Source organism: Schistocerca nitens, chromosome 5, assembly GCF_023898315.1.
Source record: "Schistocerca nitens isolate TAMUIC-IGC-003100 chromosome 5, iqSchNite1.1, whole genome shotgun sequence".
Lineage (NCBI taxonomy): Eukaryota > Metazoa > Arthropoda > Insecta > Orthoptera > Acrididae > Schistocerca > Schistocerca nitens.
The window spans coordinates 79,810,108-79,837,675 of NC_064618.1; the positions used below are offsets into that span (position 1 = coordinate 79,810,108).

At 38.6% G+C, this 27,568-nt stretch overlaps 1 protein-coding gene across 1 annotated transcript in view; it reads left to right on the forward strand.

Moving 5' to 3' along the window:
• Positions 1 to 26,168, forward strand: part of LOC126259266 (transmembrane protein 214-B) — a 157,020-nt gene extending 130,852 nt beyond the window's left edge. The window contains exons 11-13 of the mRNA XM_049955900.1: positions 16,490 to 16,658; positions 25,035 to 25,186; positions 25,429 to 26,168. Coding sequence (XP_049811857.1) covers positions 16,490 to 16,658; positions 25,035 to 25,186; positions 25,429 to 25,555 — 448 coding nt within the window. The 3' untranslated portion in view covers positions 25,556 to 26,168. The remainder of the gene's footprint in view (positions 1 to 16,489; positions 16,659 to 25,034; positions 25,187 to 25,428) is intronic.
• Positions 26,169 to 27,568: the final 1,400 nt, after the last annotated feature.

Consider the following 27,568-nt stretch of genomic DNA (forward strand, 5'->3'; position numbering starts at 1 on the left):
GTGTGTAGGGCAGACCTTTTGGCCGAAAGCTGTCTACTTTGACAGTCTTTTTGTTGTGCCTATCTGCGTTTCCACTATATGGTGAGTATCAGTCTAACATTTTCATAATATATTGATTATTCCGTCCTGGATTTTATGCTAACTAATGCAGTATATAGCAGTTTGCAATCTGAAACAAAGTGTAAACAGAAAATATTTTGTTGTGCACCAATTTCAAGCTGTAGAATAGTGTGTGTAAACAACATAGAACACCTCAGTTCAGTGATATGTCCCTTAACTGTATGCTATAGGTAAACTATTGGTCATCTAATTATTACTCCATTGCAAATGTAAATAATTTTGAACCAATTTGTTATTGGAAAAAATCTTTGCGTTGGTCCACAATCGCTATTCCATTACCAATCTCGGTCACTGGTAACCCCCATCACCAGTGGGACACACCTGATAGCCTGGCAAGATTAGCGACCGGTAGGTTCCTTTACCGCAAGTTCCCAAGTCTGGATGTAGGTGTTTGGCAGGTTCCCAAGCCTGAATGTGGGTGTCCAGCAGGTTCCCAAGCCTTGTTTGTGTCTCTTTCTGCTTCCCAAGCAATAATGCAGAATTCTTCCATTGTTGAATGCTTTAAATTTGTTGCTGATGTCCAGAGCTATTGCTTCTGGCAAGCTGTATTGCTGACCCACCGTTGGTGCACCTGGAACTGGAATGGCAGCAATTATCTGTTGTTCTGGAATCCAGCATGTCTCTTCTAGCAGGCCAGTGAAATCATTGAGAAGCTCTTTGAGGATGCACTAAATTAATGAAGGTACCTTTTTCTTCATATGAAACCTCACTGGTATTTCTTGTTTGCCGTTTTGCATCATAAATGCAAGCAAAATAATGACAACTTGTTTAGAAGTAACTTTAGCATTTTTGTCAACATTTACTATAAGTGACAATGAATCATTTGATACTCTATGAATCTGAAGCCTCTTTTCACCAATTTGCACAAAATGGGAATGCTCTCTTGTACCATAAACTGCACCTGAGCTCTATAAATACTTTTAATCATCAATTTTTGTCTTTTCAATAATTTATTTTTGATATAAATAAATTTAATACCATGCACGTTTGCTTTGCAATATTCAAACAGGTCGGTTGGTGTTAAGACTTACTTTTCAGTTGGACACTGAAGGCCAGCTCTTGCTACTAAACACTTAACTGTGCCTCCAGTTCCATCACATGGTGATTTCCCATGGCTTGTTCCAAAAAAATTCCAGTAATACCAGAATCTTTTTGATGATGACAAAGATTTAGGAAGTTCTCATAATTTTTGTACTGTGCAGCAGAATTACCACAAAAATGACGAATATGCTTCATTTCTGTGGAAGTGCACTTCAGGGTTTTGATCAAGCAAGTTAAAAACACATGCATTGCACCTGTATCACGTCAGAGCCTACCGCTGATTATGCAGTACCTGATGCTTTTTAGTTCTTCGTTATCATTGTAGTAAATGACAAATGGATGTAATGTAGCTTGGCTATTTTCCCAGTGAAATCCTTGAGCTGCATCTTGGACAATAAAGGAATAATTTTATGCAAAATCCATTAATGTAATCAATTATCTTGGTTTTGAGGCATTCTTTAGTCTACTGCAAATGCTTGCTCTGATGCGTTGCAGTGTAGTGGTGAGTAGAAAGGGCCAAAAGTTATGTAACAAATTTGTCAGTGAACCCTTCAACCGTTCTTTCTCTGATTCCAAGTGTGTGTGTGTGTGTGTCAGTGTGGATTCATTGTTTAAACTGAATTGGACCCTCAGGATCAGTATCTGCAAAAACACTTTCCAAATATTCCTTTGGAGGCTCTGTTCATGGACATACTTCACAGTGATGAACCATGCCATCCTTCTTTTCCAACTTACAATTTTGCTCAGTAAAATTTTATAATCTTTTATCGGACTGTGTGCCAATGTTAGTTTCACATTTTAATGTATTGTATAGATGCAAACTGAATGTGAATCAGCTGTACCTAGTCACACACCACTTTGGCCTTAATTCACAGAATTTGGAAAATCCAATTTCCGGTCCATTTTTATTACCACAACAAACACTTCTTTAAAGTTGCTCAGTAACAAGTACTTTTGTTTTTTAATCTTTTCTCCAACTGGACGAGCAGTAATACAGTCCTTTTTACCTGGAAAAATCCGGCTAAATTCTTCCATCATAAAAATATTCTCTCTCTCTTGGCTTCACAGTCTTATTAAGCTTTTTCCCACATTTACCTTTGGGCTGTGCAAGTATACCGTGTTCAGCTTTTAGCTTTCTAGCCTTTCATACCATTCCTTCTGGAACACAAAATTCTTCCATAGTATTTTTGATAGACCAGCTTTGGGGAACTAAGGTCAATATTAGAATTTTTTCATTATGATTTGATATATGTAATTTTTCTTCAAATTCTTGGATCAGCTGGTTGTAATCTAAACAAGTCAAGCATTGCTAGCTTCTGCATGATTGCTCCAATTCACTGGAATCATATCCTCCAACTGCTGCAATTTTCTTAATAATTGTACCTTAACCTATATTTTTTGCTTTGTATTACCTTTTTTAACCGTTGCACCAATTTGTTGAAATTTTAAAGAAAAAGCTCACATTCAAATTGTGAGAGACGTTAGTCTCATCATCTTCATCTGATTGAGGTATGACTTCCATTTGTGAATATTTCATTGTATCAAATCTTTTATACAGGATGGGCACAGTTTTTGACGTGGTTTAATGTTAGATGTGATTATCCCTTTTAGCTGGCCAGCTGTTTCCATGTTGACTGAGCGCATACTTTTTCATGCAGTGTGGTTTCTCTTACCAAAAGGGTTGCAGCATAATATTTGTGAAAATTCAAACCTTTGTAGGAGTATCACTTCATGATGGAAGCATAGTTGACCATTTTCAGTAGTGTGCAAATCACTGCGTCAAGTAAGCAACTCTTGTTGTTCTAATGAAAGTTCATTTACAGCTTTGTCCTTTTAAGGCACTGTATGTCATTAAGTGGCATGGGGAATCAGCATTTCTGTGTCTGCATGCATTGACTTGAACTTTTCTCCATTTTAACAATAACTTGATTAGCTTCATGCACTAACATCAAATTGTCGAGTCCTAAATAAAGAAAAGAAATAAAATCAATAGCAAGCAATTATTATTATTCACAAAAGAGTTATTTAGCAGTTTTTAGTGCAGTTAAATATAGCAATGATCTTACCACAAACAGGTTTAAATTTTTATTTATCACCAAATAAACTGCACAATGAATACTTAATCAACAAAATTTACTATGTTAGGCGAAATTTTTGCACCTTACCCGAAGTTACTTCAAAATGGAAATATGTATGTCTAATAGAATGGAATGTTCTCTCTTGACTGGTGTTAATGATTTAATGTGGTAGTTGTCCCTTTTGAGATATGACATTGAATGCTGGTATAATTTGTTTTATTATTATTATTATTATTATTATTATTATCATTATTATAGCAAATTTACAGAATGGTAGCACTGTAATTAAGCATACAAGCTAGGCCTTAATTTGTGAAATGTCTTAACAGCCAGCCAGACAATAGTAGACCAAGTTCATAGTGCCCCTTTCCTCACTACTAATTACTTGTTAAACAGTGGAGCAAATTTGTCATGACTTTGTTTGTTGGCCACTTTGAACTGAAATTATGCCAAAAGCATTGCTTTCTGAACTTTACTTGCATCATTGATGTGTTGAGCATAAAAAGTTATGCCACATGCCCAGAAGGAAGAATGGCATGCAGACTTGAAGATTTCTTTGTGACTTTTTGGTCTTCACAAAAATGCCCGTAGTACCTCAACAGCTGAACCTGAAACTTTGCAGGAGTTTGTACAGATCTGTCAGGTACAGACAGTACAAATTTCATCAAAATTGAAGGTGGTCGAGCTGGGAGCATGTTCTAAACTAGGACTCTTGACTCTGAATGACCCGTAACCTAACAAGAGATTAATGTGTACCAATAATAATCAGAAAATAATCAATATTCCCACTGAAGACAGCACACGAATTTTTGAAACACATTTGGGTAATAACAAAACTTTTCCAGTTTTTCTTAGCAAGCACAGAAAATAAGTAGTGCCACTACATCCAAAAGATATTGCTTATATGTTCAGCCTTTTGAGATAGAGTGTCAATCTGTCCTCTCAATCCCATCTGCCTGTCTCATAGAAGTAGGCAGTCTTTCAAATACACCTGGTTCCATTTGGATTGTGTCATATTGATTGTGCATACACCACAGCCTTTAAAAGTCCCCGTAGCCAGAAATGTGAAGAATTCAGGTCTAGTGAATGGGAAGGCCATGCTACCAGACCACCTTGACCAATCCATCACCCATAAAACGTTTCAGTGAGAAACGGTCATGCAATCCGTAGGAAATGCAGTGGTGTCTCAATGTCACTGCCTCTAGATCGCGGGGCACCTGACCGAATCAGCAATTTTCTTCATTTGGGGATTGAGTGTTTGTATTGTTCTAACTATTTCATCTTACCTTCATCAACACACATGTTGTCAATGTGAAGCCAGTAGAAAAACTGACCAGTAAGGCCATATGATCATTTTGTTTACCTCGATGAGTGCTCCACGATTTGCTCCTGCCAACATGTGTGTATTGTGATAATTTACTACGCCATCTCTTGTTTATCTGAATTCTACACGTTATAATCACAAGTATAATGACCCATAACTCAGCAGGAGTTGGCTTCTGGACATGTAATTAGAGGAACTGTTGTTCTTGTTCTGATCAATATTACTTCTTACAGGATCGTGTGATATTTCTTTATACTTCCTGTATAAGGTATTGTGGGGATAACATAGCGGGTATTAATAAGAGGATCTGAGAAGTTCCTGTGTTTCTTTCCAATTACCACTTTCATTTATTATAATGTTGTTCTACCAAGAACTGACGGAAGATTCTGTTAATATGAAAAAATGACAACATAAAATGTAAGAACACATTGTATACTAACTGTACACAGTAAAAGGACACAATCATTCGATTTGACTGCACAAGACATTGCATGAAAAGTGATTGGAGAAAGAAACAGGTGTTCATAGAAATTGTGTAAAACTCATAACAATGAAAAGATGAGAGATGAAGACTTACAACTTAGTAAAGCAAAAACCTGAAAATACTTCTTCTCAGGGATTAACGAAATAGGTGACCATATAACAGAAAAGGATCTGTGCTCAATTTAAAAATGTTCTGATTAGTGTTTACTTGTGGGGGAGTTAAGTCCAAGAGATTAGTCTTAAGCACGGGAGAGTGGAATGGTTGTTTCAGTATCTGGATATTATTATTTTAACTGTATCCTCTCCTAGTAGTTGGTTAAAAATTTTAGAAATGTATGTGGGGAGAGGCATTTTGTAAATGAAGTGATCATGCACACCGTATCACATACGGCAAAGTCATCTTTTAGAGTGGGGAATAATCACAGGTATACCAAAGGAAACAGTACTGAGTCTGTTCTTGTCCTGTTTCCCTATACATAAGGCTAAAATTGTCCTCTTTCCTGCAAAACATTTATAATACAGTGTACTCGCGATTGTTCATGTGCAAATTATCCAGTTTGCATATTACGATTATTCATACGAAAGAGAGGGGGGGGGGGTGGCATGTGTCACACTGACACAGGGACGGGCAGTGCACATTGTCAGCCACTAGGAGCAGCTGCGGATGCTAAGCTAGAAAGGCACGGAAGACAACTGCCCCACGTATGCGTGAGCGCACGCAGCATCAGGCACTGACACTGCTGCTGCTGCTACCCATCCGGTAGACACCACCCCGAAAACATGTTTGAAAATATCTTGATTAAGAATGTACCCTTGGCTGCACTTCAGCAACTATGCAAGAAGAATTTAAATGGATTGAAAATAACAATCAGTTGCAAAATACAGGTTTATTAAATCTTGACCACAGTTTTGACAGTTTTAAAGCTGTCTTCTTCAGAAGGTATCGTACCTATTGACAAATATGGTGACATTGCGTGTGGAATACAATACAATACAAAAAGCAAAATTACAGGAAACATTTACAAATAATTTTAGTGAAGCATACTTGTGTAGAATCGCATTTTATCTATATCCAATGAGGGAGTCGTTGCCTTTGTCTAATACCTGTACATGTTCTCCACTTATTCACCATCTAAAGTACATTATTTAAACTGGTGGTTCTCCACAGTAGAGCTTTGTCTCAAAACTTTTGAAAATACTGCACATTTAACAGTTGATCTGAAAATGTATAGTGTGTTGCTTGAAATATTTGTATATATATGACATTTAAATGCAAAACATGGCATCGGACCCTACAGAGCATAGGTATGCTATGTACAGAGCTAATGACAAGTGCCGACTGACTGAAGAGTGGAGATCAGTTCTGGTTGGTGGCACTCCTGCGCATCCTGTGTATGCACATAGCTGCAGTGAGCAGTGTGTGCGATTTCAAAAGGACATGTTCATTAGGAGAGTTAACATGATAAATAAAAAGTTGAAAAGAAGGAGAAGGGAGGAGGGGTAAAAGAACTGTGCTATAGGTCATGTGGCATATAAAGAGCCCGCAGGCTCAGGTAAACATAGCAAACTCTTTACAGTACCGTCAAAAGGGGTGATTTTGGACACCGAGGCGAATTTGGACAGTATGGCTTATTTGCTCTTTGCCACTGCATAGAAACAAAGAGATACTTATTTTAACGTCCATGTGCCAGATAAATGCAATCTTCCGCTTAAGCAAGATTGCATTTATCACTTCCCACAACTTTTATTTTGCCTCAGTTGTTTCCCTAGGTGAATAATTGACGAACAGTCTCAGTGTTAAAAATCCGTACATTATCGTAAAGTGAAACTTTCTATTGTTGAGCCGAGCAGGAAGTTACTGTAACCGTAATTGTTGATGTGCTCAGTAGCTAACAGCATTGAGACAATTTCTGTAAAAGTTTGTCGAGTTTCTTGTGCAAGGTTATAAAATAATGATGGTTTTTGTAAAACTGTGTACTGGATTTAGAAGATACCATAACCTTACACAAAGAAGTAAAAAGGTGTACATTAGATTTATGGGTAGAGCTGAAAATTTTCAAACATTTGGAGAACAATGATGGCTACAATTTAAATGATCAGCTTCAACTTGCACATAGATATTTCCTGGAATATTTTAAGCATCTACTTCAGGCTCAGTAGCCAAGTGTACCACTCGGCACTGGCCTCCGTGCCATAGGTCAAACGGATATCAACTGCATTTTTTTAAACAGGAACCCCCATTTTTTATTACATATTTGTGTAGTACGTAAAGAAACATCAATGTTTTAGTTGGACCACTTTTTTCACTTTGTGATAGACGGCACTGTAATAGTCACAAACATATGGCTCACAATTTTCGATTAACAGTTGATAACAGGTAGGTTTTTTAAATTAAAATACAGAATGTAGGTACATTTGAACATTTTATTTCGGTTGTTCCAATGTGATACATATACCTTTGTGAACTTAACATCTGCGAACGCATGCTGTTACAGCGTGATTACCTGAAATACCACATTAATGCAATAAATGCTCAAAATGATGTCCTTCAACCTCAATGCATTTGGCAGTACGTGTAATGACATTCCTCTCAACAGCGAGTAGTTCACCTTCCGTAATGTTCGCAAATGCATTGACAATGCGGTGACGCATGCTGTCAGGCATTGTTGGTGGATCACGATAGCAAATATCCCTCGACTTTCCCCACAGAAAGAAATCCAGAGATGTCAGATCTGGTGAACGTGCGGGCCATGGTATGGTGCTTCGACGACCAATCCACCTGTTATGAAATATGCTATTCAATACCACTTCAACCGTACGTGAGCTATGTGCCGGACATCCACCATGTTGAAAGTACATCGCCATTCTGTCATGCAGTGAAGCATCTTGTAGTAACATGGTTAGAACATTACGTAGGAAATCAGCATACATTGCACCATTTAAATTACCATCGGTCAAATGGGGGCCAATTATTATTCCTCCCACAATGCCGCACCATACGTTAACCCACCAAGGTCGCTGATGTTCCACTTGTCGCAGCTATCGTTGATTTTTCATTGCCCAATAGTGCATATTATGCCGGTTTACGTGACCGCTGTTGGTGGATGACGATTTGTCGCTAAATAGAGAGCGTGCAAAAAATCTGTCATCGTCCTGTAATTTCTCTTGTGCCCAGTGGCAGAACTGTACACAACATTCAAAGTCGTCGCCATGCAATTCCTGGTTCATAGAAATATGGTATGGGTGCAATCGATGTTGATGTAGCATTCTCAACACCAACGTTTTTGAGATTCTCGATTCTCGCACAATTTGTCCGCTGCTGATGTGCGGATTAGCAGCGACAGCAGCTAAAACACCTACTTGGGCATCATCATTTGTTCCAGGTCATGGTTGACGTTTTACATGTGGCTGAACACTTCCTGTTTCCTTAAATAACGTAACTATCCGGCGAATGGTCAGGACACTTGGGTGATGTCGTCCAGGACACTTGGGTGATGTCGTCCAGGATACCGAGCAGCATACATAGCACGTGCCCGTTGGGCATTTTGATCACAATAGCCATACATCAACATGATATCGACCTTTTCCGTAATTGGTAAACGGTACATTTTAACATGGGTAATGTATTGTGAAGCAAATACCGTCCGCACTGGCGGAATGTTACGTGATACCATGTACTTATATGTTTGTGACTATTACAGCGCCAGTTATCACAAAGCGAAAAAAGTGGTCCAACTAAAACGTTCATATTTCTTTACGTACTACACGAATATGTAATAAAAAATGTGGGTTCCTATTTTTAAAAACGCAGTTGATATCCGTTTGACCTATGGCAGCACCATCTAGCGGGCCAGCTATATTGCCATCTGGTTTCCCCCTTCAAGCTAGATGAGTTTCGTTCTTTGTAGTTTTTTCGTTTGATGCTTATTTCGTGAGATATTTGGCCGGGTCACTATCAATGGACCACCTGTATATACCGATTAGTGAGTCTTTGTTTATTCATTATTTTACTGGATATTTTATAACCACTCTCCACCCTTTCTAGTATTCAGAGGTGCCAAGAAAAATGTAGACACTGTTTGATAGTTAATATCTTCTGAACAAAATGACGTATTGTTGTAATTTTGTGGGGTAGCAGAGTCCATTGCTTTCTCAACAGATCTCGGCACATATTTTCCAGCAGATGACAGTGCAGCAATGAATGAAGTAAGGTTGTTGTTTGAGCAACACAAAGCTGTATTGAAGTGGCACTGGAAGTATGAAAACACGATGGAGGTATGACGACAGTGGCATAATGTGTACAGAACTCAACAACCAACAATTAAAAATTATTATATTTGGGATAAATTTGAAGCTGACAGTACTGTTCATGACATGAAAAAGGGAAGGTCTGGCTGACCAAAAACAAAGTCTAGCTTCAAGCGCCGCTGCGTTGCAACACTTTATTGGGTCACTTCAAAAATATATGAAGCAGGGTGCATGTGAAAGCGAGATAAGTTGATCAAGCATATGACGTATTGTGGAGGCTGCAGAGTGGAAAGTGCACAGTCCAACATTGCTGCACGCTATGAATGGGGTATTGCAAGTGGTAATCTAGTGGTTGTTAATGTGTGGTGTAGTCTATCATCAAGCGTTTTGATTGGACCATTCTTCTCTGAAGGTACCGTAACTGATAACTGATGAAGTGTATCTTCATATGCTGCAAACATCGATTTTACCTGCCATCTGAGAGGTGCTTGGAAACGAAAGATTTTAGCTACAACAAGATGGCACTCCGCCTCACTACCAAAGAAATGTAAAAGCCTACTTGGATGAAAATCTATTGGGATGATGGATAAGTCGAAGAGGAGCTGTTGAGTAACCACCACGATCTTCAGACCTTACACCTCGTGGCTTCTACATGTGGGGAACCTTCAAAAATGAAGTTTACCAACAGAAGCCAGCTGCACTGAATGAGCAACAGAAACTTTTGAGGTGCCCTGTGCAACTATTATCACACCAGGAACACTGACAGCCATTGTTCAGTCAGCAGTTCAGCGTCGAAGTAGTTTGGCTGCTAATGGGGGTAACATTGAACACACAAAATAACCTTCCCCCATGCAAGAATTGTAATGGTATGTTCCATTAATATTGACTATCCAAGAGTGTCTACATTTTTCTAAACTCCTTTGTATTTGTTAATATAACGTGCTTTATCAGCACGACCCTTAGCAGTATGCTTCACAAGTAATGATCTACCCCCCTCCCTCCCCCTTCTCTTTCCCCAATTTCCATTTGTTTTGGAATATTTGCAGTTTCTCCGTCACCTTGCGTTCTTTTACAATCTTCACTTATGTCAGGGGCCACCTTAATACGTCAAGTATTAGACCTCCCATACACTGATAATATTGCCTTGGAGCGTTTTTGCTTTGACAGTCACTCTTCTTACACTTTTGTGTTCATGTGTAAGTGCTTGTTGTGTACTTCTGGACATGGTGCAAAGAGTTTGCTATGAGTACCTGAGCTTGCTGGGCTCGTTATAAGCCACATGACTTTGAGTGAGTATGCCTCAGTAAAATTATTTGTAAACATTTCCTGTAATTTTGTGTATTGTAATGATTCCACCTCTGTTCCACACAATGTCATAATATTTGTTAATAGGTACAATACCTCATGAAGAAGACATTTTTAAAATTGTTAAAATCATTCTCAAGTTTCAATAAACATGTATTTTGCACTTGGTTGGCTGTTATTTTCAATCCATTGGATATCTCGATTATTCCTGTTTTTTGGTTAGTCAAGCATCTTCTCCCTTACATTACCCTGAATAATTGGGAATTTACTGTAATCAAATATAATGGAAACACTTTATTGCCTGAAGATGAAAATAAAAATTTACTGAGAAATTATCAATTGGTTCTCTTCAAATGTAGTGCATATACAATTCTGCACTAGGCCTAACGACTATCTCAAAAAACTGATGAGAGAAAAATCAATCAGAGTTTTCTCACTTTGTTTGTGATATATTGGTCAGTTCCTCAATTTGGAAGCTGCACATTATGGGTCTTCGCAGATATCTTAAACTCTGTGTACACACATCCACTATTTCCAGGCAACACAGTCACTGTTGGGGTAAGAAGCACAAAGCTATCATGCATGGTTCAGGAGACATGACATCATAAACAGTGAGATGCATGGAAAAACTGCCACATCATGCTTGATGTTTAAATTTATTACTTCTTTGCTACTAATTCTGTCTGCAACATATTTCACAGACAGTATCCACATACACTGCTGAATATACCTGCACAAATATATCATTGTAGGAAACGTAGTACAAGAGGTATGGCATCATAAACACTGAGAAGTGTGAAAAAATGCCACAATCTGTATATTGAGTAAACAGTAAAGGAAACATCAGAAAAATTCGGAGTAGGTATTAAAATCCATGGAGAAGAAATAAAAACTTTGAGGCTCGCCGATTACATTGTAATTCTGTCAGAGCAGTTGAACATAATGGACAGTGTCTTGAAAGGAGGGTATAAGATGAACATCAACAAAAGCAAAACGAGGATAATGGAATGTAGTCAAATTAAGTCGGGTGATGCTGAGGGAATTAGATTAGGAAATAAGGCACTTAAAGTAGTAGAGGAGTTTTGCTATTTGGGGAGCAAAATAACTGATGGTGGTTGAAGTAGAGAGGATATAAAATGTAGACTGGCAATGGCAAGGAAAGCGTTTCTGAAGAAGAGAAATTTGTTAACATCGAGTATAGATTTAAGTGTCAGGAAGTCGTTTCTGAAAGTATTTGTATGGAGTGTAGCCATGTATGGAAGTGAAACATGGACGATAACTAGTTTGGACAAGAAGAGAATATCGAAATGTGGTGCTACAGAAGAATGCTGAAGATTAGATGGGTAGATCACATAACTAATGAGGGTGTACTGAATAGGATTGGGGAGAAGAGAAGTTTGTGGCACAACTTGACTAGAAGAAGGGACCTGTTGGTAGGACATGTTGTGAGGCATCATGGGATGACAAGTTTAGCATTGGAGGACAGTGTGGAGGGTAAAAATCGTAAAGGGAGACCAAGAGATGAATACAGTAAGCAGATTCAAAAGTATGTAGGTTGCAGTAAGTACTGGGAGATGTAGAAGCTTGCACAGGATAGAGTAGCATGGAGAGCTGCATCAAACCAGTCTCAGGACTGTAAGACCGCAACAACAACATTCTTTACTACTAATAAGGAGAGCTCCCTGGTAGTGGGATTAATCTTTTGAAACCATCTATGCGGTTGTGTAGGTTAAGAGCCTAGGTATCACACAATGCAGACTGTCACCATAGTGGGCCCTCATTTGCAATTAATTGATGAAAAAAATTTTGAAATTCGTGTGACCCACAACAGTGTTTAAAAAGTTGCATCAAATAGTCTGGTTGTGTGGTGTAATGGATAGGGTAGTAGCTTAAGAAATGTGAGGTTGTGGGTTCAAATCTTGCCAGGTGCAGTATTTTTTGTTTATACATTTAATTTTTAAATGTGTCGAAATGACTTTGATCATTATTTTTATTTAATTCATTGATGTAAATGTAATTTTTTGTTTCCATTCCTTTGTCACATTTTAATCGTTATATGAACTTCTTGATTTGCTCTCATATTTCTTCCTGTCATTCTTTTTCCACTTTAAGTGTTTGTTAATGAGGTTTAGTTAATTTTATGTATTAATATTTGAATTAATTTCTTTTGTTTCATCACCCTGTTTTTTGTTCACATTATTGCGTTCATTACATCTATTTCTAATTTTGTTATACTTACTAACACTCTTTCACTTACATTTTCATCTCCATTATTTTGTCATTAGTGCAGTAGGTATTTAGGTTATGTTTCAAATGTTTGTGTGATGATTACCATACAAAAACATTGCACATCTGGTAACAATAACTACATTTTTCACACCACTGCACAGTCAATACAAATAAATTATTTGGTCTTTTGTTTTTTAAGTGATTGATCAGCATTTTCAAATAATTAAAAATTATAATATATAGATATAATTAATTTCATATTCACAGAAATTCTGATTGGTAAAAGAATGATATAAAGAAAAATTAAATAAATAAAAAAAAGTTTATACGGTGATTAAAATAATATGACAAACAAATAGAAATAAAAAATTGTGTTTGAACCAATTAATTGAATAAAAATAGTGGTCAGTCATTTTGATAAAGATTTAAAAATAAAAAATTAAGTGTACCTGGCGAGATTTGATTCCATAATTTCTTGGATGTGAAGTTATTATCTTATCCATTACACTTGACAATGAGATTTTGTAATTCAAGTTTTTAATGTTACCGAGCATCACACAGAATTCCAAAATTTTTTTGTCAGTTACTCGCAGCTAATGGCCCACTATGGTGAATAACTGCAGCATATGATGCCTGGGATCTTAACCTACATCACTGTACATTTGGCTTCAAAATGATGCCACCACTGGGGGCTTCTCCTCGTAAGACACTCCTAGAGTCAAGGCAACATAAGAAAAATCCCTGTTTCTGGCTGCACTTCTGATAGTTTTCAACTGCTAAGTGCAGTGTCTGTAAGCAAAAACAGTAGTCATCTATAGAGCTATGAAGAGACGTTAACAAAATTGTGTTGTAGACATGCGAAGCAGCGTTCCTAGAGTACAGAAACCGTTGGGGATTGTATTTCTTAATTTGGATGCTGTACTTATACATTTGTATATTATACATATTTCTTTGTACAACTGTTTAATAATTTCGAAAGTGTTTTCACATATACGTGGTAATGAAATTTTTTCAGTAGTTCACAACAAACACAGTTCATTTTTTGTTTTCTTTTCCAATAGAAAATTGGAAAAATGGATACGAAGACAAAAAAAACCTTTTCTGTTTTCCATCACTAATGTATTTTAGCATCATATTCTATGCAACTCTTCATTGAGCAAAAAAGTGATACGCAGAAGTGGGCAATAAGGATAATGTTGTAGTGTCCACTCTGGAGCCTCTTGTAGACAGCTCTTCGAACTGTTCAACATACTAACGGCAGCATCACAGTACATTTATTTTCTTATTTATTATGGTAATGAATGAGAATTAAAAAAAAAATTAATATTCATGAAGTGAACAATAGAAAGAGAAATGCTTTACACTGCTGATCATACAGTCCGTAGTGTGTCACAGAAAAGTTTGGCCCTGATTTTTTGCAGACTGAAGAAACAGTAGATGTATTTTGAAGGAGAAGTCAGACTTTGCACTGGAGGGGCTGCCAGATTCAGGTATCTGGAAAATATTTAATGTGGTGTGTAGTAATCAAACAAATAATGCTAAAGTTTGTACATAATACTCATTTTGTAAATGATAATTTAAAAATCCATTTTGGTTGTATCAAAATAATGGTCTAAAATTTAACACGTATCGTGAATAGTTCATAATACAGAGTTTGATGTAGTTACAGTAAGGTAGTTGGTGGACACAATGAATAATTCTGCTCGAACAAGGACGAGTGAGTCTAGCATCACATTTCTTTTTGGAGAGAGACGAATTTGTCTTGTGTTTCCTAATTCAGTTTTTCATTACCTTTACGTTTAATGCAAAAATCTTACCATGTTTTACTGCATTGTAGGCATCCACATCTATGACTAAAACCTATAGAAGGGTGAAAAGTGTTAAAAAACTTTTGTCAGTGTGTGACTTGTTAATTATATCTTTAAATTGAAACATATTGATACATGTGCTTTTTATGGTGAAGAATGAAGTGAAACAAGCAGCTACTCCAAAGTTTAAATCACAATGCATTATTGACTATGCAAGTTACGTTGCATTTTGAACCTAGGCTCCAGGAGGAGGTCACTGAGCATGTCATGATAGATTCTACAAGTTCTGCTCTTTAATATCAATTTATATCACAGTATGCAAATTGTTTGTGCAAACTATTGAAATGAAAGTTATATAATGGCCAGAACAAATATCCTACAATTAGATAATTCTTGGACTTGTGGCTTATACATATGTTAATTGGAGTTTACTGAAGGACATGATGAAAATACAATACGGAAGTCAATATCACCTTGGGAGGTCACATTGTATTTCTCAATGACATTCATTACCACGTGTGTGTGTGTGTGTGTGTGTGTGTGTGTGTGTGTGTGTTAGAGGGGCAAGGAGAGAGAGAGAGAGAGAGAGAGAGAGAGAGAGAGAGAGAGAGAGAGAGAGACTCTGATAATGTTGAAGTATATCCTGTTACTGATGTCAGTGAAGTGCATCTGAGGCCACTAATGGTCTGTGATTAAAGCTGGAAGGTCCAGGTGTGGCTGCAATGCTGCTTCAGAACAAAAAAGGATGCGTTGACACTGATGGTTTGAATGAAACATTGGACAGATCCGAGTGATAGTGGCAGTGAATTGCAGTACTTGCTGCCAGTTGTCAGTTTTTCATTACCTTTACGTTTAATGCAAAAATCTTACCATGTTTTACTGCATTGTAGGCATCCACATCTATGACTAAAACCTATAGAAGGGTGAAAACTGACTCTCTGGAGACAAGAGGTGTAGTTGAGCCTACTGGCAGTACCTGCCTTCTTATCCTTCCTTCCAATAAGTAACCTGTGATGTAACTTAACCTTGTCAAACGTAGTGCACTCACATGTTCCCCATTATGATGTTCGCAGTCTTTGACGATGCTACCCTGTTTCATCTTATGAGCTATTCAGTCTTTTTAAAGTTGCTCAGGTTTTTTTGTGCTTTTTAAAATAGTCTTTTCCATTTAATTTTTGCAAAAGGAAAGATTCTTGTTAGGAATTTAAATAGATGTTGTTTCATCAGCTATTGAATTTTCTCTGTTCAAGAGTTGCCAATGCCTAACCCATAATTGCATTTATTGTGTGTAAGTATATTAATTCAGTCTCAAAAACACGGTTATTTTCTACTCCATAGTAGGTCCATTGTGCATATTGTTGAAAATTCGGGGAAAATTTTTCAGTTGATAAAATGAAGCTTGTTAGGTCACTTAGCAGATTTAAATGTCTACAGCTTGTTGACCATATATATAAAAATCAACGATTCTACATCATCTGTCTGTTGTACCCCTGATTTAACTGCTGATCGTTAAACGAGTTTTTATACTTTTAGAAGTTCTTAGAATCATTAGTTATGGAGATGACAGTGACTCTAAGCTGCAGTAGTATGTCAGCTGAACAGTTTGTTCTCCATAGTTTTGTAGTGGTTACCTGCAGTAACATTACACATAATTACAATTTGAGAATAGACTGCATGTATAGCAATATGTAATAAAACGTAGGGTAAACTGTGAGATTAGTTGTTTTATTGCAGGCTGAAATAAAGCGGATCTGTTTTGTTAGTGTAGTTCTGTCACAAAAAAAAAATCAGCTTAGAACAGTATATGGTCTTGTTTGCTATTTACTTATATTGTGTGCATGGCTTATTTCCAGATGGGCTGAAGAGAATGTGCCACATTACTATGCTATTGCATCTGAAAAGGCTAAACCAGCTGCAGAATTGTGCTGGAAGGGAATAGTCATTACGATGGAGTATGTGACAATTTGGTATGAGAACATTAGAGTGTATGGAGAAGCAGCATCTCGAATATTTATTGATTGGGTATGTGTCATCTCATCTTTATTTTTGCTGCCCTTTAATGAAGTAACAGTTCTAATAGTCTTTGTATACGTAAGTAGATTTCACCCCAAGCTTTGCCCCCATATGTGTATGCCATGTATATTTGCACAGATGTGTTTCAATCCTGCTGTTTCTTGCAAATTATCTGAGTATATTTCTATCTCCACCAGTCTACTTTCCACTCTTCTGTTTCACACTCCTCTCTCCCATCTGCCTCATCATGCCTCATCCCTCTTCCACCTGCCTCCTCACAACTTGTTCTCCAATCTGTCTCCACACTTCCTCTCTCTTCCACCTGCATCCTCACAAACACCCTCCCTCCCCCCTCACTCTCATCCCCTCACCCTCACCCCCCTCACCCTCACCCTCAACCCCCTCACCCCTCAACCCCCTCACCCCTCAACCCCCTCCACACCTCTCTCCTCCACCCCTCAACCCCCTCCACACCTCTCTCCTCCACCCCTCAACCCCCTCCACACCTCTCTCCTCCACCCCTCACCCCTCTCTTCCCACCCCTGATGAAGAATTGGAGAATGAAGTGGCAGACAATTTCTCCGTGAAGGCCCAGAACTGCAAGGAAGAGTGCCTGATGCTTGATGAACAGCACATCACAACTGAGGCAATAACAGAAAAAGTGAAAAATCCATTCATCAGCTTTCAACATTGCATGACATTTGGAACATTACACAGGGAACCAACACATGGTTCTGCAATTGCTCACACTCATTCAGAGAGTCTGCTGATCAACAGTGGAAATGTGGCAGCAGTGGCAGGCCAAATCAGATTACTTCTTTATCTGCCTACATCACCATGGATGAGTGCTGGGTGTGTCTCTACAACTAAGAGAGGTTAGGGGAGGGAGGGGTAGCAAGCAGTGGAAATGTGGCTTCACCATCACTGAAAAAGGTAAAGAAACTGTAACTGTCATGGACAATATGAAGCCGAGTGCTTTTTAGGACTGACACATGTGGTGCTAACAGATTGAGTCTGAAAGGTGCCAGTTTTCACAGGAGCATACTTCTGGAATCTCCTAACAAGGTTACAGGAGGCTGTCAAGGTGAAAGCCATGTGAAGCTACCAAAGGGATGTTTTTGCTCCACATCTCACCAGCTCATTCTGTGCTGAAAACACACACACACACACACACACACACACACACACACACACACACACACACACTGCTGCTGCTGCTGCTTTGGGCTATCAAATGTTCCCTTCCCGAACCCTCCCTCCTTCCATTCACCTCTCCCTCCCCCATAGTCTCCCGAATGGCAACCAGTGATGTCTTCCTCTTTCCTTGGATGAAGAAATCATTGTGTGACAGGCATTTTTAAAATGGCAGCAAAGTTGTTTCTAAGGTAAAATGTTTTTTGAACAGTCAAAATACAAAGTGTAGATTTCTACAGCCATGGTCTCCATCAGGTCATCCATCAGTAGGGAAAATGTCACATTGAGTGGTAAATATGTAGAGGAGGACCAACTCCATCGCCAAATTTTGTGTTGAAACTATTCCTTCCCCTCATCTCAGAATGATAATAGAAACTTAATCATTACCCCATGTGGTAGACAGACTAATGGGTCACTGAAGCCTAAAAATAATGTAGCAAGGAAATAATTCTTTGAAAGAAACATTAGCTTTTCTGTTGATAGACATACGTCTTGACACTTTCACTATAAATCAGAGAGTTATGCTGAAGGTAAGACGAAATATCTTAAACCCCATAACGTTTTTGAAATGCCAGAAATCAGGCATGATCTACATTTACATACATAGTTTGTAAGCCAGTACATGGTGCATGGCAGAGGGTACCTTGTACTGTTTCTAGGTATTCCCTTACCTGTTACACTCACAAATGAAGCAAAGGAAAATGTCTCTCTTTGTGCCTCAGTATGAGCCCTACTATCTCATACCTGGTCTTCAGAGTTCTTATGTGAGATGCATGTTTCTAAATTTTTACAATAGCATTTTGCAAAAAGAATGTCATTTTCCTTCCATGTATTCCACTGGAGTTCATAATGCATTTGCGTAACACTTGCATGTTGATCAAACTTGTCAGTAACAAATCTAGCAGCTTGTCTCTGAATTGCTCCTTTAATCTGACCTGGTAGAGACTCCAACTGGTCGCACAAGTGTTCTATATGTGGTCATATTTATAGGAATTACACTTTCCTTAGAATTCTCCCAATAAAGCAAAGTTGCCCACTCTCCTTAGGGAAAGCTCCTTCCATTTTGTACCACTTTCCAGAGATATGTCTACATATTTATTTGACGTGACTTTGTCAAGCATCACAACATTGATTCTGTATTTGAACGTTGAAGAGGCATTAGTTTATCCTATAGGCGCTTGATGATGACAGTTTTCTGTACACTGCAGTGTCATCTGCAAACGGTTGCACATCGTTCATGTATGTAGAAAACAAGATCAGCCCTACAGCATCCCTGACAGCAGCCCTGTTTCTCAATCAGGCAACAGACTTATGATTAGACAAAATTCATGAAATAAAAGAATGGGAACTCTTGTTGAAGAGGCTGCATGCACTGCTCCTGACTTGTGTGTGTGAACTATGAAATGAACAGTCAATATGCTGGACGTCATCTTGGAAAAGAGAAGAATCAAAGGGTGTTACTGAAAGTGTATTGTGTGCTGATGCAAGGAGACTTGCAGCACCGTTCACCATCATACATTTGCATTGTTTTGCATAGTTACAGTCACTAAACAAGTTAATCAGGTCACAGACAATGGGTTCCAAACAAAAACAATTGTTCAAATGAGTGCACCTGCTGAAATAAAGTTGTAAATGAGCCTGCTGGTGAACACAAACTTCCCCAGTGGTAGCATCTATAGTACCAACACAAGTGGTAGAGAGAAAACAAAGAAATACCTGGTTTGGCCTAAATTGACATCACAAACAAAGACAGGGAAGGGGAGAACAAAAGGGAACAGACAAAAGTCAGTGGCCACAAGTGGACTTTGAAATACATATTAAACTCTTGATATGAGCAGTGCTGCAAGTTGGCGGCCACTTGAGCGAACACATTTGTCCTCTAGCTTTACAATTCATAGAAGGAAAAGAGGAGACAAAAACTTTGCAATATGTGGCTCACATGCTAACACTGAATGTGAATGGGCTCAGAACACAGGTTGAGTTGTAACTATTGGCACAAGAGACTCAGTGCCTCTCGCCTTCAGGAGTAGCATTTTAAAACAACTGATAGGCACATGATTGACCCATTATATTTTGGGTGCGCAGCCGTGTAAACCTTATAGTAGTACAAATAGTTCCAAAAGCTAGGTAGTGTGTCCCTTTTATTTTTGCGTGTGTCTATTAGTGTACTATACAATATTATGTAAAAGGATAGATTGTTACTCACCATGTAGTGGAGACCTTGAGTCACAGACAGGACACAACAAAAAGACTGCTAAAAGAGTAACCTTTGGGCTAGAAGGCCTTCTGAATTAGAGAGCACACACACACACACACACACACACACACACACACACACACACACACACCTCGCACCCATATAACCACTGTCTCTGGCTGCTAAGGCCACACTGTAAGCAACTGCACATGTTGGCAGAATCAGTCTAGATGGTGGGAGTAAGGAGGAGGCTGTGGTCGGGAGTGGGAGGGATAGTAGGATAGGGGTGGGAGACAGTGAAGTAGTGCTTGTAGGAGCATACAGGGATGAGGTGGAGAGAGAGTGGGGCAGCTAGGTGCAGTTGGAAGGTTAAACAGTGGGCATGGTGGAGAAGGGGGGGGGGGGGTGTAAAAGAAGAGAAGTAAAAATAATGTGGGTGTGTTGGTGTAATAGAAGACTGTGTAGTGCTGGAGTGGAAATGGGGAAGGGGTGGGTGAAGGAAGGACAGTGACTAATGAAGATTGAGCCCAGGGGGGTTACAGGAATGTAGGACATACTGCAGGGAGAGTTCCCACCAGTATAATTTACAAAAGTTGGTGATGGTAGGAAGGATCCATATGTCACAAGCTGTTGTGAAGCAGTCATTGAAGTGGTGAATGTTATGTTCACAGTGTGCTCAGCAATTGGGTGGTCCAGTTGTTTCTTGGCCACGGTGGGTCAGTGACCATTCATGCAGACAGCCAGCTTGTTGGTTTCATACCCATGTAGAGTGTAGCACAGTGATTGCAGCTTAGCTTATAGATCACATGACTGCTTTCACAGATAGCTCTGCTGTTGACGAGAAAGGCGGTAAAAAAGTGTTTCCATTGTAGAGACAGTGAGACTGTTAACTTTGGCCTCCACCTCAAAGATTGCTACATCAGTACCTCCATCCATATCAGACCTACCAACTACCATCAATATTTCCACTTGACAGCTGCCACCCATTCCATACCAAGAAGTCCCTCCCATGAAGCCTAGCCACATATGGCTGTCGCTTCTGCAGTGACAAGCAGTCCCTCTCCAAATACACCAAAGACATTGCTGCAGCCTTCACAGACTAAAATTACCCTCCTAGTCCAGTCACCCATCGTCTCCCATGTCCCACCGTCTGGATATAGAGAAGTCCTACCCCCTATCCTTCCCCTCCCTCCCACAGTGATATTCCATTGCCCAAAAAACCTATGCAATATATTCATCTGTCCCCTCTCAAACCCTGCTTCCAACCCCTTGCCTCATGGCTCATATCCCTGTAATATAATTATATGCAAGATGTGTCCCATACATTCTCCCACCACCACTTATTCTAGTCCTGTCACAAGCGTCATCTATCCCATCAAAGGCAGGGTTACATGTGAAAACAGTTGTGATCTACAAGCTAAGCTGCAAGCACTATGCTGCATTCGATGTGGGCGTGTGAACCAACAAGCTGACTATCCGCATGAATGGCCACCAACAAACTGTGGCCAAGAAACAGCTGGACCATCCAGTTGCTGAGCACACTGCCCAACACAATGTTCTCCACTTCAGTGTCTTCTTCATACTTACCTCCTATTACATCCCCTCCTCCTCTCCACCCACTGTCTAACCTCTCGACTGCACCTAGCTGCTGTACCCTTTTCCCACCTTTTTCCTGTATGCTTCCATAAACAGCACTTCATAATCCCCCACCCCTACCCTGCTATCCCTCCCCCTCCCCGTCACAGCCTCCTACTCACCCCCACAACCTGGACTGCTTCTGCCTTCGTGCGCAGTTGCTCGCAGCCTGGCCTCAGCGGGCAGAGACAATGCTCGCCTGGGCAGAGACAATGCTCACCTATGTTTGAGTTGTATTTGCCTGTGTATGTTGTCTTTTTCAAAAGAAGGCCTTTTGGATGAAAGCTTACTCATTTAGCAGTCTTTTTGTTGTGCCTGTCTATAACTCAATATCTCCACTACATGCTGAGTGGCAATCTATCCTTCACATAATATCGTATAGTACTACCAACAGACACACACAAAAATAAAAGCGACACATTACTTAGCTTTCGGAACTATTTGTACTGTTACGAAGTTTGACTGCACACCTAAAATTTCATGGGTCAGTCACTGCACCATGAAAACATGAAGATGTATATTTGTAACGTGACCTCAGTCTCATAATTAATCTGTGAGAATTGAATGACATCTCACTTCTCCACAGACTCTTACATAACAGATATTCAAACAGTTGCAGTAAAAGTACATGCGCCGTTTAATGTTTCCCTGCATAACATTTCCCACCCAACAAAGCTCTGGACTCGCAAATTTTCTCTGACATTATTTGATAACTCCGTACTATTGTCATTTGTAAGAGAGTGGTAAGCCTGTGGTCAAGATATTTTGAGCCTCTTTGTGCTAAAAGAGGTTGCTGACCATTTCTGGAAAACTTTTTGGGTCTAAAGGGCAAAACATGAATAACAGTCGAAGATAGCACAAAGATATAAAGCGGAATTCGGCAATCAATCGCATTGGAACATTAATGGATGGGGAGGCAGAAACTTATGCTCAGCTGTGTGCAGAACATGATGATGACCAGAATTAACTGCGGCCTTGATTAGGTAAAGCAGGGTCAGCCAGGGTGTGCAAAAGTGCACTTGTACACAATGCCTGCATGCATACAGGCTGAGGTGTGATATGTCTCGGCTTTGCTTGGCGGTCCTTCTTGGAAGTACTTGCTGCAGTGCAACATTACATTTAGCTGTGCAGTGCAACATTTTTTCAGTTGTCAGAACATTCTTCAGTTTGGCAGAATTGTGTTATCGGCACTTTTTATCCTTCACTATTTGTTCATGAGATAAAGGAAGTTAACAAATCCAGTAGCTGTTTTCACAAAAATAGGAAGTCTAGCGATCTATCATCATAAGCCTTTAAAAATGAATCTGAGTGATGGAGAAGAAGAATGAGAATTCCAATAACTATCATGCAGTCACATAATTGATGGGTACTGTAGATTTGCCATGGAAAATTACAACATCATGCAGAAAGAATGTTGAGGTTTAGTTGATGATGAAATGGCAAAAAATTAAAATGATTGACAGATGATTTGCATGGGATTCATTGTACTGTACTTCAGGATGCAGTTTGTGCTAGATTTGCAGGCATGGAGCATATGAGAAATTTGGTGGTAGAAATAGTAAAATCTCTGAAATTTCACACATTACTACACTATCAGCCACAACAGTTTTCGGTGGAATTGAACAAAGGGTGTGTCACATTTATACATAATATTACTGCAAAGTAATGTCTGTCAGTTAAGTCAAGGGGCATGCCTGGAACTATTTTTCACTTTAAAACCTGCAATTGTTGAATTTATGAAGGAAAAAGCAAAGCAGAAAAAATTAGAACATTCAGAATGGATTGCAAACCTTGTATTTTCAGCGGAGTTGACTGCTCACTGTACACAGTAAGACATTGGGAGCTAAGAAACAACTTATTTTTGATTTAATGAAGATGCAGTTAAAACAAAAGTCACATTGTGGAAGGTACAAATTCTGACAGAAAACACCATCCATTTCCGTGAACATCTGGTGTTTAAGAAAATGCTAATTTTGAAGAATTTATTGTGGCGTTGAAAAAATTGCAAGGATAGTTTTGTGGGCTTTTGAGGAGGCTGCCAATCTTACATCTATTTTTGAACTGTTCTTGGTACTGTTTGCCATTTCAATTGGCAGCACCCCGTGCATATGCAAACGTAACTGATCAATCTGCAGTGTAATTCTCATTCAAAATACAAATTCTTGTACATTAAAAATGTCCAGGAGTTCTTTAGGTTGCAAACATAATACAATATTTTGATCAATATATGTGCATGAAAGCTTTTTTGGGTTTGAACCTAAATAAGTCCCAATTACTTGGCAACCTGACAGATGAAAATTGCAAAATTATTTGCTTCTCTCCATATGCTTACAGTTTGTACCAGATAAGAATTTAATAGTGACTTCAGTGTGCCACAAATAAATAACAGTGAAAATTTGTTTTTTATTTGATCTATGTTGTTGAGAAATGTGAAACCAACTGCAGGCAACCCATTCAGTGTTCCTTGTGTGACTGCCCTGACATGTGAAATAAGGCGCATTCGCAGTTCCATCATCTTCCTGCTCAGTATTGTGTGATTGTGAGTGAAGTGTATGGCTGGGAGAGAGCTCTGCACATGTGCAAGAACACTGCACATGTGTAGAATTATTGGCTATCCCTACTGCAAAGTTTTGATACATTGTATGCAGGTTATGCCCCATAGCTTGTAAATAATTGAAGAATGCTATAATCACTGTGATAAGCACCTTATTATAGTCAGTATGATGATCTTAATTCAAGTAAATGCTGAGGGGGCACCACCTACATAACATTTATGAGGATTTACAGTTGACCATTTTACATGTGGGAACATTCTGTGTTGTCAGAGATCTAGAAAAATTCACTAGGCAAGAAGGGAAAACAGCGTATGTGAATCCTGGGAATCTTGTTTTGTTTATTATTATTTTTTTTTTTTTTGCATTTTTAACAGTAGGTTTTATACAATTATGATATAGTGCGTTTTGTGTGGTATGTGCTTTTGCTTGGGTGTGGGTAAGTATGTGAAAGAGTGAATCAGGCATCATTTGGGGATATTATTTCTTAGTATGTTGTCTTAATTTTTTTTATTTATTTATTTATTATTATTATTTTTTTTTTTTTAAGTTACATCCTGTCAAAACAGTTGAGAAGTGGGTCTGATGCTGTTAAGTGTGCTAGTCATACAAACTCAAACTCAGTTGGGTTTGCTCTTACAGCTGATTTCCAAATTCCGTAGACCAGATAAAAGCAGCTGCACTAAATCCTTATCAGTGTTTGTTAGATCATTGTTATGGAATTATTGATGATGTGCTATATTTAAATCTCAGGTGCCCTAAATTTTGCATTTTTTGTATATGTCAGCAAAAGACTTTGTTTTACAGGTGAATCATTATGCACCGGGTCTATTGGAAAAACTAAAAGAGCATTCCATCAATGTGTGGAACCTGACAGTGTATTACACAATAGCGATGTGGAACTGCTCACTGGAATATGTCAATGTAGCCTTGGAATGGCTAAGGAATACAGTTTTCACGTAAGGATACCATTTCTTCTTTGTTCTCTCTCTGTAAAAAACACACACACACACACACACACACACACACAGGTATGGTTGACCTAGTATGTGTTGTTACAATCGATACTCTGTGGCAAAATTAGACTTCAGTATTTCTGTAATTTTAATTATATCGTTGTATAGATGTGTTGTTCATTTATTTATAGTGACACAGTACATTTTTAGTCTGTTTTTGAATAAATTAGTTTCGTCTTTTACAGTGGTTCCTTGTCTCCAGAGAATATCCAGAAATATTCATTGGAAGCACTAAATACAACACAAATCTACGCTTTGCGGACATATGATTGGGTGTATCAGAAAGTTCAAACACTGTCCAAAACACATTGACATGTTGTAACCAAATGTCTAGTGCCTCACATGAAACCATGTCAAATGTATCGCTTACCAAAATAGTTTTTGGCAAAGGGGGGACCAGTAAAAAGTCTGTGAATTCACCAACTAATAAACATTTCCATAAAAATTACATGCTGTAAATTTATTGTCGTTTTGTATTTTCTTGATACTTATGGACACATTCTGTGTGGTATCATTTGAGCTTACTGTGTCACCATTTGAGAAAATGGTGACAGTCTGTATTTCATATACTGTAAAATTTTAAAAAGTTGGTCCACTAGATTAATTTTTGAATTTTTTGTATGTGAAAGTAATTTTTGAAAAGGACTTTCAGTTCAGGCATGTAATTAGTGCAGTTTGCATTGTGCTGCCTCTCTCTCATTCCTAAATATTTGAGACTGAACTTACGTTTTGAGACTAGTAAGTTTTTTAACTAATGTTGTGACGACTTGTAAAATTGTTAGGGATCTGAAAGATTTTTTGTTATTTATACTGAGTTTTATTATGCATGGTTGTAGCAATAAGGCAGTGTTCTACAATGTAGGAACCTGCTGTTGCATATGAATGTGATGGAGAATCAATGATATTAAATTTATTTGAAATGTTATCTTGTGTTATTTGAAAACCAGTTTAATTAAATTAAATCCAAGCCATCAGATTCTCTTTGAAATTTTTATTTTATTTTATGTGTGTGTTGGGAGGCGGGTGGGGGGTCGCACATGTGTGTGTTTAAAGCCAATCGCACTTAATCTGTTGCTTGCCAGGTTGGAATAGGTAAAGGAAATATGACATACAAGTATGTTGGAAGGAAAAATTGCTCAATTCTGTGGCATTACGCAAGAGAGAAGATGAAGAGGAGGATTTGAAATATGAGTAGTCTAACAGTTGGAATTCAAATTATAGAATCTGACAAATTAAGCTCCAGTAATCCATAAATGGATGATGAATCAGATTAGAAATAAACTTACAGTCGCAAATGGAAATAAAAGAAGGGGCCAAAAAAGTAAGAAAATCTTTGATTGCATAGTGAGGAGGCAAAGATTACAAAGCTAAATTATCACGGAAGGACACAAACTGATCTGGTCCTTTAAATATTGTGACAATTATATAAACAAAACACTTGGGGGGAGGGGGGACTATTGTTGCTAAACCTCTTGTACCCAAGCAAATGCAGAAAAAAGAAGCAAGGAGCATAAAGTTAGGACTACTGACAAGTAGAAACAGATAGTATTATTTGGCAGTCTTAACTTTTACATTGGCTTTTACCACAGGATATCTATGCTTATGTAGACAGGGTGTATACGACCCGGGAAAAAACCGGGAATTTTTTCATCCGGGAGAAAACCCGGGAATTTTTCGGAATTCCGGGAATTTTTCATTGTCTTAGCTTTCAGTTAAATTTTTGTAATTTTTACTGCAGAATTGATTCTCTAGCAAAGAATGTTATTGTATCCTGCTACTGGAGAATGATACTGCAGCAATAAAATATAAACGAGAGGGAAAAAAATAAAACTTTAGTGGCAAAGGAAATGTGCAATTTACAACAACAAACAACCGTGCACGCACAAGCGTCTGCAAATAGCATAAATATGTCAAAGGACGTAGGGCGAAGACTGTAATTCTTCTTAACAATAAACTGCTTGCTATGAGCATGACGTCACAACTGTTCACATTAGGTTCGTTTGACCAATTACCAGCGGTCTGTTGCGCATGCGCATTTGACTCGCGTATAAGCAGTACCTTCTCCCGCTACTTGAAGTTGGGCTGTTAGCTGTATCGGTAGCAGCAGCAAGCAGCCAGATGCAAACGAGAACTTTTTTTCTCGTGCGTGCTAGCTGCCAGATTCACGCTTGCACAGAGTTGTATGAGTTGTAGTGGGAAGGGGGTTAACCTCCACATGACCCGTGTTTACGTAAAGTGAATTCGCTGCTTCTCTTCGTGTACTGCTCCCGCGTCAAATGAAAACAAAACGGATTTCTGTGGCTGGGAGCTATCAAGTGAATTAAA